This window comes from Amblyraja radiata, chromosome 1, assembly GCF_010909765.2.
Source record: "Amblyraja radiata isolate CabotCenter1 chromosome 1, sAmbRad1.1.pri, whole genome shotgun sequence".
Lineage (NCBI taxonomy): Eukaryota > Metazoa > Chordata > Chondrichthyes > Rajiformes > Rajidae > Amblyraja > Amblyraja radiata.
The window spans coordinates 169,819,247-169,835,468 of record NC_045956.1 but is presented as its reverse complement, the minus strand read 5'-3'; the positions used below and the strand labels follow the sequence as shown (position 1 = coordinate 169,835,468).

The window sequence follows — 16,222 nt, the reverse complement described above, 5'->3', positions numbered from 1 at the left end:
AATTTGGGAATTTTGTATCCTGTGCCAGTGGGATCAATATTTAGATTCAGATTCAGATTCAGATTCAATTTTAATTGTCATTGTCAGTGTACAATACAGAGACAACGAAATGCATTGAAATATTAGTTTCATCTGATGAGACTGTGTGCAAATAAATATGTGATTGAACTATCAATTTGATGCATGAGAGGATTTTTTGTTATTTTCATATTGATTGCAATTATTTTGTTTTTATATTAAATTGATGTGTTTTTACATCTGTGGTTGGCTTTGTTAGTAAGTTGAATTTAATTGTTGCATTATACAAAACCTCCATGATGGTACAGTTCTCAAGATTATTATTTGATAAAGACTATCAAACTGAATTGCCATGCAGATTGAATGAATTGGATATACACCATTAGAGTTTATGTAACCATGTGTCTGTGCATGCACAGAAGAGAGGATCTCTTAACAATAATCTCAGATATTAAGTGGGGCAAAATTCTGGTGCCCCAACAAAATTTTGGTCATGCCCAATAGAACTGACCTTGTACTTTAGCATGTACAAAGGTCTTTTGGAAAAACTCAGCAGGTCAGGGAGCATCCGGATCTGTTGAGTTTTTCCAGTAATTTTTTTTTTGCTCAGAATTAGATTCCAGCATCTGCAGTCCCGTGTGTCATCTCATAGGTCCGTCTGAAGAAGGGCCCCAACCTGAAACACCACCATATTCTCCATAGATGCTTCCTGACATACCCCATTATTCCAGCAGTTTGAGTCTTTTATGTGAAACAGCAGTTCCTTGTTTCTACAAGGTCCTTTCTCTGCTGTTGCACCATCATGGAATTATGGAGTACTGGGGTCTGGAGGTGGTGATGGAGACTGTTTGGGATGCAGATGTGGATGCACAGGAGAGCTGAATGGTGGTTATGGGAAATGTTTTATGGAATTGGTAAATGAGGGTTGCAATTCATGTTTTGCGGTAGAATTAGCAAGGGGAAAGTAATGTGGTGGAGATCTTCATCGGTATGAGGGGAAACTAGTGACACATGAATGCTAAATTGCATACGTCTGCAGATGGTTTCAAGGAAACTTACTGGTCAGAGAGTCAAATTTAAGAAAGACAGAAGCAGACCTTTCATGTTATGCATGCCAGCTTTCTCATGACGTGCCTTTACTGCCCAGAGGTTCTGTGTATGTGATGGGTGCATCTGTTAAAGTTGGTGAGGGTTACGAGTGACATGCCAAATTTTTTGGGCCTTCCAAGGCAATAGAGCCATTGGTGTGCTTACTTGGCCATTGACGATGTGGCTAGTCCAGGCCAAATCCTAAGAAACCGAAGCTTTCAACCATCTCTAACTCCGTGCAATCAATGTATACTGGGGTGTGTGTACTGCTTTTCTTCCTGAAGTTGATCACAATCTGCTTTGTCTTGCTGACATTGAGGGAGAGGTTGTTTTGGCAAATTTATTGCATACTGTTTCCCTGAGTAATTAACAGTAAAATATTAGCATTCATAATTGATTTGTTTAAATGTTTCTTGAACAGCATTGTGTTTAAGCTGTTGTTGTCTTACTTGGGAAAAGGCAAATATCCTGCCTTCATTTTCTGCCATCAAAAGATCCAGCTAGATACAATATATAGGTTTCCATAACCATTTATAAACAATGTGTTACGCCACCGATAATAAAAAGCACATGCACAAAACTATTATTGTGCTTCAAAAAATATTCAGATCATATTGACCAAATATTTCGAGAATAATCAGTTCATGGGTATCAGTTAGCTTGCTAAGTGTCCTTCCTTCAGACATAAAGCCACGTTAACGCTGACAGATATATTAGGTATTCCTAATATGAATGTATATTTAGCCCATTGTTTATTTCATCAACCTTATTTCATCATGGTTCTCCATTCTGGCCTGCTCAGAGAAACTGACAGTGGTTGTTAACATTAAGTAAACAAATGCGTCCTTGATAACCACTAGTTGCAATATCCGTCAGCAATAACCCTATTTGCCATATCTGATGGGCTGCAAGAGGCAAGTGATATCCTCAATGAGCAAGTAACCTGCCGCAATACACAGGCATTAGTCACTCAAGCATAAAATGTTACATAGAAGCCCTGCTGCTGTAAAATGTTCATAGTCTCACTTGGCCGTAAAAATTAAATGATCTCTTTGATCATTGATCAGTTGGCTTGAATGCGAGGCTTTGTCAGACTAGATTAGTTTTTATTAAAAGACACCTTATTGATCAAACGACCTTAGGGTTTTTAGTATCAAATTAGGCATTGTTATCTATTCTACCAGATTGCAACAAAATAAAACAATTCCTTTCTCAATAAAAAAAAGCAGTGATCGATATTTTTGATGCTAAAGCACCTTAATCTTCAAATAAAAACTTTTTTTTTTGTTGCATTGATTAATGTAATTGCTTGTAAACATTTAAGGTTTACTATTGAACTGTTTTGATATTGTTATGTTAGTAGTCCATCCAGCTCAGTACTATCTTATTTTCATTTCAGATGAAATGCCCATTATAGCTGTAATGGTGGCCCTCTCATCATTGCTGGTCATCGTATTTATTATTATAGTCCTTTATATGCTGAGGTAAGTGATCATTGACAATGTAAGTTTATAAACCGCTCCACTGTAATGAAAGGCTTATTGTGATTTATGTAATATTGTCCCATATTTAACTTTCTAGCTACCACCTCATTATCAAGGCTAAATTGGAAGACCCTTGCATTCTATTTATGAAAAGAGTGCAACATGTATTTGAAAATTTAAAAAGTATTACCGATGATTATAAAAAGAAAATGCTGGAAAAGCCTGCTTCACTTGTATTTTAAAATTCCTTCTCACAGTCCAAGAGCACAAACAGTTGAAAGAACAATTCAATTTCTCTTGGTCTAATTCAATATACAGTAAACCCTCACAAGTACAGACTTCTAATGGATTTTGGTTACAGCAGACCAAGGCATCAGTTTGCATTGACAGGTGGCGGGCAGCTTTAGGCAGCCAAAAAAACAGTGGTGGGAAGAGAGCGAGCAGTAAAACACTCTTGAAGAGCATTGCATTCGGCAGGGGTTTGTATCAGCTGCCACAAAATGAGGTCGCGTGGTGTTGGATGCAGATGCAGCACAGGCCACTGCACCTGCGTCGCCCCATGCCTCAGTCACCTGATTACAGAGCGAGGCTACCGAAGCACTGCCCTCCACTTCCACCAGGTCACCCAAAAAGTTGTCCCTATGTAGCAAGCTTCCGGTTGCGGGAGTGGTGAGTGAGAACAGTATGAAGGTAGCACCAGTGTCAGGCCCGTCACTGCCACACCGCGTGCATGAGTGTTTGGGCTCTGTGGCTCCCCGGCCTGGGAATTCCTGCTGCTTTAATCACATCTCCCTGGCGCCACGTTTCTTCCCACCTGTCCTTGGGTTAAACTAGTTAATATTTGCCCCCTACCTCGGTTACAATGGACAATCGGCAATAATGGACATTTATTTCTTCCCCCATGATCCATTATAATGAGAGTTTACTGTATTGCACTTGTTGCTCGTATTATGGGCTCTTTGTTGGAGAAATCAAAAACAAATTGTGATGCAGAGCGCCTCATTCAGTTTTCAGGGGTGACCATGAGCTTTCAGTTGGCTATCATTTGAAATTTCCACTTCTCTCCCACTTTCGCCTATGTATCTTGCTCAACATAAGCTTAAAACCAGATCGTATTCTCTGCCTGGGCAAATGGTGCGGCATCAATATTGAATTCAGTCATTTCAAATAACTATTTCTGTTAAAACTTAACTGATCACTTTTGCTCTAATGTTAACCATTTGTAATATTAACTGCACAATCACTGCTGATTTACTAGAATTTTTTCCATCTTTGGCTTCAGGTTGAACTAAAGCTCTGACCTTCATTTCACACCTTTGTTTTCTTCCCTAAATTCCTCGTTATCTGTTAACCAGCATGGTCCATAAAAAAATGGGAATCACTTTTACCTCGGAAGGAAAACTTTATCAAACTTTTCAGAATGAACAGATATGATGGGTTAATTGGTCTCTTGTGTTATCAATTTTCTTCTATGATATAGCAAAAGTAATGAAACCTGTACATGGGTTGAATAATCTTGCTGTAGCCAGCAATTCCAAGCAGCTGCTTTCTTGTGCTTATACCCTCAACTTAAAGGAGACATTTTGTAGCGTCCAGAACCCAAATTTGCTGAACACTGCTGGTCAGGCAGTCTGAATAGGTATTCCTGACCACACGATTGGAAGGAAAAGTCAGGTTATTTTACTTTTAACTTTTAAGGTTTGTAATTATAATTATTTATTAGTCCTTAAATGTGGTTTCAAATATCTTGCTTCCCAGTTTTGTCAAAGGCTGTCAATATTCTGTAGCTGAGGCCTCTGTTGGATGCTTGTATCGTAGCTGAGGTGTTCCAGTCTAGTGCTGGTGGGACCTTGCACAGCGAGTCTAAATGATGGATGTGATCTAGTTCGAATCAATCTATTATCTTGTTTTTGTACTGTGAATAGACACTGTGGACGCAGAACTATTGCGTTACATATGCAACGCAGGCATCTATTCATGATTAGAACAAACTAAAAGGAGATAAGTAGTACTGACAAAACCCAGATTGACCTTCATGAGAAGATTATTGGTAAATCAATGTAGCTTGATAGCACTCTCAATGACCCCAGTATAAAACTAAAAGAGAAGACATAAAACATTGCAAAGATTAGTGGGAAGCCAAAGAATTGGGAAGTTTTTAAAGAACAGCAGGTAACTAAAAAGGCAATAAAAAGGGAAAAAGATGAAATACAAAGGTAAGCTAGCTAATAATATAAAGGAGGATAGCAAGTTTCTTCAGTTATATAAAGAGTAAGAAAGAGGCAGGGGTGAACGTTGGACCGTTGGAAAATGATGAAGGAGAAGTGATAATGGGGAATAAAGATATGGCAGAGGAGTTGAATAACTTTTTTGCATCAGTCTTCACAGTAGAAGACACCAGCAACGTGCCTGAAACTCAATAGAGTCAAGGGGTGGATGTTAGGGGAGTGGCTATTACTAAGGAGAAGGTGCTTTGGAAGCTGAAAGGGCTGAAGGTGGATAGATCACCTGAACTGGATGGATTGGACCCTAGGGTTCTGAATGATGTGGCATTATTGATTGTGGAGGCATCGATAGTGATATTTCAAGAATTCCTCGAGTCAGGAGTGGTGCCAGACGATTGGAAAATTGCAAATATTACCCCACTGTACAACAAGGAGTTAAGCAGAATAGTGGGAGCTATAGGCCAGTATAGTCTGACTTCAGTGGTTGGTAAGATTTTAGAGTCCATTATAAAGGATGAGGTTACGAATTGCTTAGAAATTCATGATAAAATAGGCCAATGTCAGCATGGGTTTTTTGAAGGGGAGGTCTTGCCTGACAAATTGCTGGAATTCTTTGAAGAAGTAAATAGCAGGACAGACAGAGGGGGACAGAGTGTCAGTGGATGTTGCTTACCTATTTTTTCAGAAGGTGCCACACATGAGGCTGCTAAGGAAGATGAGATCAGTGGGAAGATACTAGCATGGATAGCAGGTTGGCTGGATGGCAGAAGGCAAAGAGTGGCAATAAAGGGGGTCTTTTCTGGTTGGCAGCCAGTTACTAGCGGAGCTCCGCAGGGGTCGATGCTGGCACCGCTACTCTTCATGTTGTATACTAATGATCTGGATGAGGGGATTGAACGCTTTGTGGCCAAGTTTGCAGATGATACGAATATAGGTGGAGGGCAGGCACTGTAGAGAAAGCAGGGAGTCTGCAGAAGGAGGGACAGGTTGGGAGAGTGGGCAGAGAAGTGGCGGATGGAATATAGTGTAGCAAAAGGCGGAGTCATGCAATTTGGTAGTAGGAATAAAGGCGTGGACTATTTCCTAAATGGGGAGAGAATCCAGTAATCGGAGGTGCAAAGGGACTTGGAAGTGCTGTTACACGAATCCCAAAAAGTTAATGTGCAAGTCGAATCGGTAGTAAAGAATGCAAACGCAATGCTAGCATTTACAGTGCATTCAGAAAGTATTCAGAACCCTTCACTTTTTCCACATTTTGTTACATTACAGTCTTATTCTAAAATTGATTAAATTCATTTTTTTAATCATCAATCTACACACAATGCCCCATAATAAAAAAGCGAAAACAGGTGTTTAGAACTTTTTGCAAAGTAATTAAAAATAAATAACTAAAATATCACATTTACTTAAGTATTCAGACCCTTTACTCAGTACTTTGTTGAGGCACCTTTGGAAGCAGTTACAGCCTCAAGTCTTCTTGGGTGTGACGCTACAAGTTTGGCACACCTATATTTGGGTAATTTCTCACATTCTTCTCTGCAGCTCCTCACAAGCTCTGTCAGGTTGGATGGGGAGCGTCGATGCACAGCTATTTACAGGTCCCTCCAGAGATGTTCGATAGGGATCAAGTCCGGGTTCTGGCTGGGCCACTCAAGGACATTTACAGACTTGTCACAAAGCCACCCCTGCGTTGTCATGGCTGTGTGCTTAGGGTCGTTGTCCTGTTGGAAGGTGAACCTCCGCCCCAGTCTGAGGTCCAGAAGCTCTGGATCAGGTTTTCATCAAGGATCTCTCTGTACTTTGCTCCGTTCATCTTTCCCAAGTCTCCCAGTTCCTCCACTCTGACTAGTCTCCCAGTTCCTGCTGCTGAAAAACATCTCCACAGCATGATGCTGCCACCATCATGCTTCACCGTAGGTATGGTATTGGCCAGGTGATGAGCGGTGCCTGGTTTCCTCCTGACGTGATGCTTGGCATTCAGGCCAATGAGTTCAATCTTGGTATCATCAGACCAGAGAATCTTGTTTCTCATGCCTTTTGGCAAACTCCATGTGGGCTGTCATGTGCCTTTTACTGAGGAGTGGCTTCTGACTGGCCACTCTACCATAAAGGCCTGATTGGTGGAGTGCTGCAGATATAGTCACCCTTCTGGAAGGTTCTCCCATCTCTACAGAGGAACTCTGGAGCTCTGTCAGAGTGACCATCGGGTTCTTGGTCACCTCCCTGACTAAGGCCCTTCTCCCCCGACTGCTCAATTTGGCCGGGCGGCCAGCTCTATGAAGAGTCCTGGTGATTCCAAAGTTCTTCCATTTAAGAATGACAGAGGCTACTGTACTCTTCGGGACCTGCAATGCTGCAGAAATTGTTTTATATGTTATGTTAGCATTGTTTTATATGGTATGTTAGCATTCATAGCAAAAGGATTTGAGTATAGTAGCAGGGAGGTTCTACTGCAATTGTACAGGGTCTTGGTAAGACCAGACCTGGAGTATTGCGTACAGTTTTGGTCTCCAAATCTGAGGAAGGACATTATTGCCATAGAGGGAGTGCAGAGAACGTTCACCAGACTGATTCCTGGGATGTCAGGACTTTCATATGAAGAAACACTGGATAGAGTTGGCTTGTACTCTCTAGAATTTAGGAGATTGAGGGGGTATCTTATAGAAACTTACAAAATTCTTAAGGGGTTGGACAGGCTAGATGCAGGAAGATTGTTCCCGATGTTGGGGAAGTCCAGGACAAGGGGTCACAGCTTAAGGATAGAGGGGAAATCCTTTAGTACCGAGATGAGAAAAACATTTTTCACACAGAGAGTGGTGAATCTCTGGAACTCTCTGCCACAGAAGGTAGTTGAGGCCAGTTCATTGGCTATATTTAAGATGTTTATATGTTAGATATGGCCCTTGTGGCTAAAGGGATCAGGGGGTATGGAGATAAGGCAGGTACGGGATACTGAGTTGGATGATCAGCCATGATCATATTGAATGGCGGTGCAATCTCAAAGGGCCGAATGGCCTACTTCTATACCCTTCCCCAGATCTGTGTCTCGACACAATCCTGTCTCGGAGGTATAAGGCCAATTCCTTTGTCTTCATGGCTTGGTTTTTGCTCTGACATGCACTGTCAACTGTGGGATCTTATATAGACAGGTGTGTGTCTTTCCAGGTCATGTCCAATCAATTTAATTTACCACTGGTGGACTCCAATCAAGTTGTAGAAATATCTCAAGGATAAGCAATGGAAACAGGATGGACCTAAGCTCAATTTTGAGTGTCATAGCAAAGGGTCAGAATACTTATGTAAATGTGATATTTCAGTTATTTATTTTTAATTACTTTGCAAAAATTGCTAAACACCTGCTTTCGCTTCTTTATTCTGGGGTATTGTGTGTAGATTGATGATAAAAAAAATGATTTTAATCCATTTTAAAATAAGGCAACAAAATTTGGAAAAAGTGAAGGGTTCTGAATACTCTCTGAATGCACTGTATTGTAAGAGGGCTAGAATACAAAATCAGGGATGTATTGCTGAGGACCTAAAAGGCACTAGTCAGCTGCATTTAGAGTATCGTGAGCAAATTTCGGCACCATATCTGAGGAAGGATGTGCTGGCTCTGGAGAGGGTCCAGCGGAGGTTTATAAGAATGATGATCTCAAGATCGATTGGGTTAACATATGATGAACGTTTGATGGCACTGGGCCTGTACTCGCTGAAGTTTAGAATGAAGTGGGCTTCATTGAAATGTACCGAATAGTGAAAGGGTTGGATGAAGTGGATGTGGAGGGGATTATTCCACTGGTGGGAGAGTCTCGGAATTAGACTCAGAAGAGCCTCAGAATTAAAGGACAGTCACTGAAAAACTGGCGACTTTAATGGAGACTGTCAGAGTGGAACACGCGTACACACGCGCACACACACAGGCACACACACACACGCACACACACACCCACACACACACACACACACGCACACACACACACACACACAGTTTCCTTCACCAGCCCACCAGGCCGTTATGCAGGCGGGGGACAGGGCAAGCGGGGAGAGCATGGTCTGAGTCAAATTCACACGGTGCAAAGCCAATGTGATGAACACGAAGGTTGGCGCTGTAATTAAGACAGTGAAAGCACAGTGTACGGAAAGGGTCACGTAAGTCCTTTAAAAGAGGTGGGGAGAGGGGTGGGGGGAGAAGGATTGGAGACTTTTAAGAAGCTATAGATACACGGCTGTGAAGCTTGGCGGACATTAACATTACTGGCCGGGTATCCATGGTTCTGAAAACTACTGCTTACGTTTTTGTTTCCCAATGAGCCAATGAAATTCACTGGTCAGCACCGGCTACAACCTACGAGAACCTTCGACCTCCTGGCGACCCACCTAAGGCACGAGAATTCTCGCAACTCTCCATAGCGGCTTCATTCTGGACACCGCTAATTTTTAACATGTTGAAAAACTCGCGGCGACCATAATGAGGCCGCGACTAGTTCCCAAAATGTGGGAACTCCTCACAACCATGAAGGGAACTCCCCGGCAACTACCCGCGCACATGTGGCGAACATGTGACGACCGCATAGTCTCCTGCAGTCGCCTAAAAAGTTGCCTCAGTGGGACAGGCCCATTATAAAGGAGATGAGGAGGAATTTCTTTGGTCAGTGTTTAATTTAGGTGATGTATCTGTGGAATTCTTTGCCACAGAAAGCTGTCAATTAATGTTTTGAAGGCAGATAGATATATTCTTGATTAGTGCAGATGTCAGGGGTTATGGGGAGAGAGCAGGAGAATGGGGTTTGGAGGGATAGATAGATTGAATGGCAGGGTAGACTTGATGGGCCGAATGGCCTAATTATGTTCCTCTCATATGACCTTATGACCCCCAGTTTCTATACGATGAATGGTTATAGGAATGTGATGAAGCGGAAAAGGTGAAACTGGGCAGTTTTCAGATTTGTTGGATATATTCGTTGCAAAGCCTTCCCATGCTATCATTGATCGATTTGGTAAAGCGTTTATTGCTGCTCTAAGCCATTTTAAAATTTAGCTATTTCTTTCAAATACAACATTTTCTTGTCTAAATGATTGATTACTTTTGTTTTGGGCACCTGTTAATGATTATGACAAACCTTTGGGTTCAAAATCATTTATAACTTGCTTCTCTGATGCTCAGGAACGTATCTAGTTTTAACCTTTTCTTAACACAGAAGTTTGGACTTTTGGGCCTATGTTGATTCCCAGGGGAGCAATCACATTAGACCTATTTCCTTTCTCCCTATTTTGCTGTATATATCCCAGCCCATCAATTCTCCTTTGATTCTGTTAACTTACACTATTGATAAACTGGTCCATTATCCTATTTTTGTGGTGTGGGAGGAAACCTGGTTTAAAAACCCATGCAATCATGAAGAGAATGCAAACCTGTACGGTGTGAAAATGCAACATCCTTATGGCAGAAAAAGCAGAGTTGCTGGGGGATCTTGACGTGTCAGTAAGCATCAGTGGGGGGAAATGGACATTTCAAGCTAACACCAGACATATGGAACAAGTCTTGACTCAAATTGTTGATTGTCCATTTCTCTCCACAGAAGCTGCCTGACCCGCTGAGTTCTTCCAGCTGCGCTCCTTATTTGTTCTTGTCATAGAGGGAGTACAGAGAAGGTTCACCAGACTGATTCCTGGGATGTCAGGACTTTCATATGAAGAAAGACTGGATAGACTCGGCTTGTACTCGCTAGAATTTAGAAGATTGAGGGGGGATCTTATAGAAACTTACAAAATTCTTAAGGGGTTGGACAGGCTAGATGCAGGAAGATCGTTCCCGATGTTGGGGAAGTCCAGAACAAGGGGTCACAGTTTAAGGATAAGGGGGAAATCTTTTAGGACCGAGATGAGGAAAACATTTTTCACACAGAGAGTGGTGAATCTCTGGAATTCTCTGCCACAGAAGGTAGTTGAGGCCAGTTCATTGGCTATATTTAAGTTAGATGTGGCCCTTGTGGCTAAAGGGATCAGGGGGTATGGAGAGAAGGCAGGTACAGGATGCTTAGTTGGATGATCAGCCATGATCATATTGAATGGCGGTGCAGGCTCGAAGGGCCGAATGGCCTACTCCTGCACCTATTTTCTATATTTCTATGTTCCAGATTCCAGCATCTGTAGTCTCTCATGTCTCCCAATTTATGGTTGAATTCATTTATGCATCACTCTATTACAATTGTGCTTGAATTAAATAACATATTTTTATTTTTTTTAAACTTACAGTATTATATTAACAAATTAACTTTTATTTATCTATCAGGTTTAAAAAATATAAGCAGGCTGGAAGTCATTCAAATTCCTTCAGGCTGTCCAATGGGAGAACAGATGATACAGGTTGGTTTTTAAGATAGATTTATTGCACGTTAAATTGACACTTACATTGTTTTCTCAGTAAAAAGACAACTTTGATGGCCATAAAATTATTACTTTAATTGTAAGTAAGATACAGAGTGTGAGGCAGGAGGCAGAGAAGGGAAGCACTCGGACCCAAAATCTAGGGGAGAAAGAAGAAAAAGATAATAAACAGAGAATAAGAGGCGGTGGGTTTCTTAAATGTGTATATTTTAATGCTAGGAATTATGGTGTTGTGGTGATCAGTGAAACATGGTTGCAGGAGGGCTGTGATTGGAAACTAAATATTCCAGGATTTCGTTGCTTCAGGTGTGATAGAATTGGAGGGGCAAGAGGTGGAGGTGTTGCATTGTTTGTCAGGGAAGATATTACAGCAGTGCTTTGGCAGGATAGATTAGAGGGCTCGTCTAGGGAGGCTATTTGGGTGGAACTGAGAAGTGGGAAAGGTGTAGCAACACTTATAGGGGTATATTATAGACCGCCAAATGGGGAGCGAGAATTGGAAGAGCAAATATGTAAGGAGATTGTGGGAGATTTCAATTTTCCACACATAGACTGGGAAACACATTCTGTAAATGGGCTGGATGGTTTGGAGTTTGTAAAATGTGTGCAGGATAGTTTTTTGCAGCAATATATAGAGGTACCTACTAGAGAAGGGGCAGTGCTGGACCTCCTGTTAGGAAATGAGACGGGACAGGTGGCAGAGGTATGCGTTGGGGAGCACTTCGGGTCCAGTGATCACAATACCATTAGTTTCAATAAAATTATGGAGAGGGTCAGAACTGGACCTAGGGTTGAGATTTTTGATCAGAGCAAGGCTAACTTTGATGAGATGCGAAAGGATTTAAAAGGAATGAATTGGGACATTTTGTTTTATGGGAAGGATGTAGAAGAGAAATGGAGGACATTTAAAGGTGACATTTTAAGAGTACAGAATCTTTATGTCCCTGTTCGTTTGAAAGGAAATAGTAAAAATTGGAAAGAGCCATGGTTTTCAAGGGAAATTGGACACATGTTTCGGAAAAAGGGAGAGATCTACAATAATTATAGGCAGCATGGAGTAAATGAGGTGCTTGAGGAGTATAAAGAATGTAAAAAGAATCTTAAGAAAGAAATTAGAAAAGCTAAAAGAAGATATGAGGTTGCTTTGGCAAGTAAGGTGAAAGTAAATCCAAAGGGTTTCTACAGCTATATTAATAGCAAAAGGATAACGAGGGATAAAATTGGTCCATTAGAGAGACAGAGTGGACAGCTATCTGCAGAGCCAAAAGAGATGGGGGAGATATTGAACAATTTATTTTCTTCAGTATTCACCAAGGAGAAGGATATTGAATTATGTGAGGTAAGGGAAACAAGTAGAGTAGCTATGGAAACTATGAGATTATAAGAAAAAGAAGTACTGACACTTTTGAAAAATATAAAAGTGGATAAGTCTCCAGGTCCTGACAGGATATTCCCGAGGACATTGAGGGAAGTTAGTGTAGAAATAGCAGGGGCTATGACAGAAATATTTCAAACGTCATTAGAAACGGGAATAGTGCCGGAAGATTGGCGTACTGCGCATGTGTTCCATTGTTTAAATTGGGTTCTAAGAGTAAACCTAGCAATTATAGACCTGTTAGTTTGACTTCAGTGGTGGGCAAATTAATGGAAAGGATACTTAGAGATAATATAGGGGAAAAAGTTGTTCGGCACGGACTTGTAGGGCCGAGATGGCCTGTTTCCGTGCTGTAATTGTTATATGGTTATATGGTTATAAGCGTCTGCATAAACAGGGTCTGATTAGGAACAGTCAACATGGATTTGTGCCTGGAAGGTCATGTTTGACTAATCTTCTTGAATGTTTTGAAGAGGTTACTAGGGAAATTGATGAGGGTAAAGCAGTGGATGTTGTCTATATGGACTTTAGTAAGGCCTTTGACAAGGTTCCTCATGGAAGGTTGGTTAAGAAGGTTCAATTGTTGGGTATAAATGCAGGAGTAGCAAGATGGATTCAACAGTGGCTGAATGGGAGATGCCAGAGAGTAATGGTGGATGGCTGTTTGTCAGGTTGGAGGCCGGTGACTAGTGGGGTGTCTCAGGGATCTGTGTTGGGTCCACTGTTGTTTGTCATGTACATCAATGATCTGGATGATGGTGTGGTAAATTGGATTAGTAAGTATGCAGATGATACTAAGATAGGTGGTGTTGTGGATAATGAAGTAGATTTCCAAAGTCTACAGAGAGATTTAGGCCATTTGAAAGAATGGGCTGAAAGATGGCAGGTGGAGTTTAATGCTGATAAGTGTGAGGTGCTACATCTTGGCAGGACAAATCAAAATAGGACGTACATGGTAAATGGTAGCGAATTGAGGAATGCAGTTGAACAGAGGGATCTAGGAATAACTGTGAATAGTTCCCTGAAGGTGGAATCTCATGTAGATAGGGTGGTAAAGAAAGCTTTTGGTGTGCTAGCCTTTATAAATCAGAGCATTGAGTATAGAAGTTGGGATGTAATGTTAAAATTGTACAAGGCATTGGTGAGACAAATTCTTGAGTATGGTGTACAATTTTGGTCGCCCAATTATAGGAAGGATGTCAACAAAATAGAGAGAGTACAGAGGAGATTTACTAGAATGTTGCCTGGGTTTCAGCAACTAAGTTACAGAGAAAGGTTGAATGTTAGGTCTTTATTATTTGGAGTGCAGAAGGTTAAGGGGGGACTTGATAGAGGTCTTTAAAATGATGAGAGGGATAGACAGAGTTGACGTGGATAAGCTTTTCCCATTGAGAGAAGGGAAGATTCAAACAAGAGGACATGACTTCAGAATTAAGGGACAGAAGTTTAGGGGTAACATGAGGGGGAACTTCCTTACTCAGAGAGTGGTAGCTGTATGGAATGAGCTTCCAGTGGAAGTGGTGGAGGCAGGTTCGATTTTATAATTTAAAAATAAATTGGATAGGTATATGGATGGGAAAGGGATGGAGGGTTATGGTCTGAGTGCAGGTAGATGGGACTAGGGGAAAATAAGTGGTTGGCACGGACTTGTTGGGCCGAGATGGCCTGTTTCTGTGCTGTAATTGTTATATGGTTATAAAAGTATAGTTGAGTAATAATGCACCAAAATGTGTATAGAGTTAATTATTGAAAATAGTGTCTGCTTATTGTCAGAGCTAATGTTCTGAATTCTCCAAAAGCTGCATTCTAAGTATCATATAAAGTATACATTATAGAACAATGTATAAAATATTGGGTTACCTCTGTGAGCTGCAATTCCTTCCTCCTTCCGATTCTTTCACTGTTATGAGGTGGTGGCAGGAGAAAGACGGGAGTTGTTGGGCATGTGAGGAAAAAAAATAGAATGCTGGGCATTAAATTGAGCAATGGTATTAATTGGAAAGCTTTGAGAACCAGTTGATACTGGTGCATTAAACCAAATGGTGGCTTCCTGTGTTGCAAGAAAATATGAGAGCTATTCAATTTAAGCCCACCTCCCATCACCAGGTCTATAGGTAAAGGCTGCCGGGAAGCATTTACTTAGATTCAAAATATCAGTTTTGTTAATATTCCTGAGGCTACACATTTTCTCCCTTCAATTTTGGTATTTTAAGAAAATATGGCAAAGAAAGAATGAGTGAGGGTGGCATTTAGGTGATTCTGATGATCAATTCATAGGTGATTCTGCCTCCCCTAAATCATCTTGCATTATGGATTAAACATAATTTTAAAAAGGGGAACTTAGCAGAACAAATGTGAACCCATAAACTGCGCACAAAGTTTCAAAGGCAAGCTTAAGTACTCAAAAGTAAACTCGATCAAACCATGATGAAATCACTTTCCCCTTATTACACCTTGTACAAAAATATACCTTGTCCAAAAATATTCTACATCTCATGCAGCACCCAGTGAAATGGCTGGTTTCTAACTGGATAATAATACTACTTTATTATTGTTTAAATTGCAAATTGCTTTGGAAGTGTTGGATGTGTTTACTGAAGAACACATCAAGCACAGTTTTACACTATATTGTGTGATCTTATTCAAAGTAAGTGAACTAATTCCGTTTTCAACTCCTTTTTTGTGGCAGCTTCTTTTGAGACCAGCTCACTAGTTTGCGTTTGGTAAAGTCATTGTTATGTTCTCATTCCTTCTTTTGCCATTCTTTTACCGTACATTTTTGTATTCTCCTTTTAACTAAAACTTGCTTTTTATGAGTATTTATTCTATTGCGTTTGAAGTTTGTATAGCATGATCTGTGTAAGATTGTGAATAATTGTGTTTATAAAAATAAGATTTTGCATTCTTTCCTACAATAATTGTGGAAGCAGTAATGGTTAAATTATCCTCACAGTTTGAGTGATCTTAAAACTTAAGATCCATTCTTCTGTCCTCATCATGACTGGTCATGTGTGGCGTAATCTGCAACAAGTCTCCAGTAATTCAGGACAAGTGTCAAGTGTCAAACTTGCTTTAGAATGATTATTGAGCCTAATGTAAAAGGTTTATGCTTATACCAGCAGCGGTGGAGATGCACCTTATTACTGTTAAGACACAAGAAATGGATCATTACTGCGTCAACTTGCCTGAATGAGAATGCCCTTTGTCATAACTGGATGACAGAAATGCAACATTTTCCAACTGCCCTACATTTATATATTTTGTATTAAACATAACCTGACATGATGTGTTAAGTGAATGTGATGTATTCAAGAGAGCGTTAGATATAGCTCTAATGGAGTCAAGGGATATGGGGAGAAAGCAGGAACGGGGTACTGATTGTGGATGATCAGCCATGATCATATTGAATGGCTGGCTCGTAGGGCCGAATGGCCTAGTCCTGCACCTATTGTCTATTGTCTATTGCCTTTTCTGGTGATTTCTGTGTCGTCCCAACAATAGGTTTAAATCAATTCCATGAATTGAAATATATTTTTCAATCCCAAATTTATGTTTTCTCTCCCTCAAAAAGCACATCACTCCAGTCTAAGTTGGAGTTATGTTCTATTTCTTTTCATGACCTAAAAATAAATTCATGACTTTAG

The 16,222-nt window shown here is 40.7% G+C and overlaps 1 protein-coding gene across 6 annotated transcripts in view; it reads left to right on the top strand.

Annotated features, from left to right (window-relative positions):
- The window catches only part of ptpra (protein tyrosine phosphatase receptor type A), a 175,486-nt gene that overhangs the window by 97,696 nt on the left and 61,568 nt on the right, over positions 1–16,222 (top strand). For all 6 annotated transcript variants that reach the window (XM_033035285.1, XM_033035292.1, XM_033035277.1 and 3 more), the window contains 2 exons: positions 2,507–2,591; positions 11,109–11,182. In XM_033035285.1, coding sequence (XP_032891176.1) covers positions 2,507–2,591; positions 11,109–11,182 — 159 coding nt within the window. The remainder of the gene's footprint in view (positions 1–2,506; positions 2,592–11,108; positions 11,183–16,222) is intronic.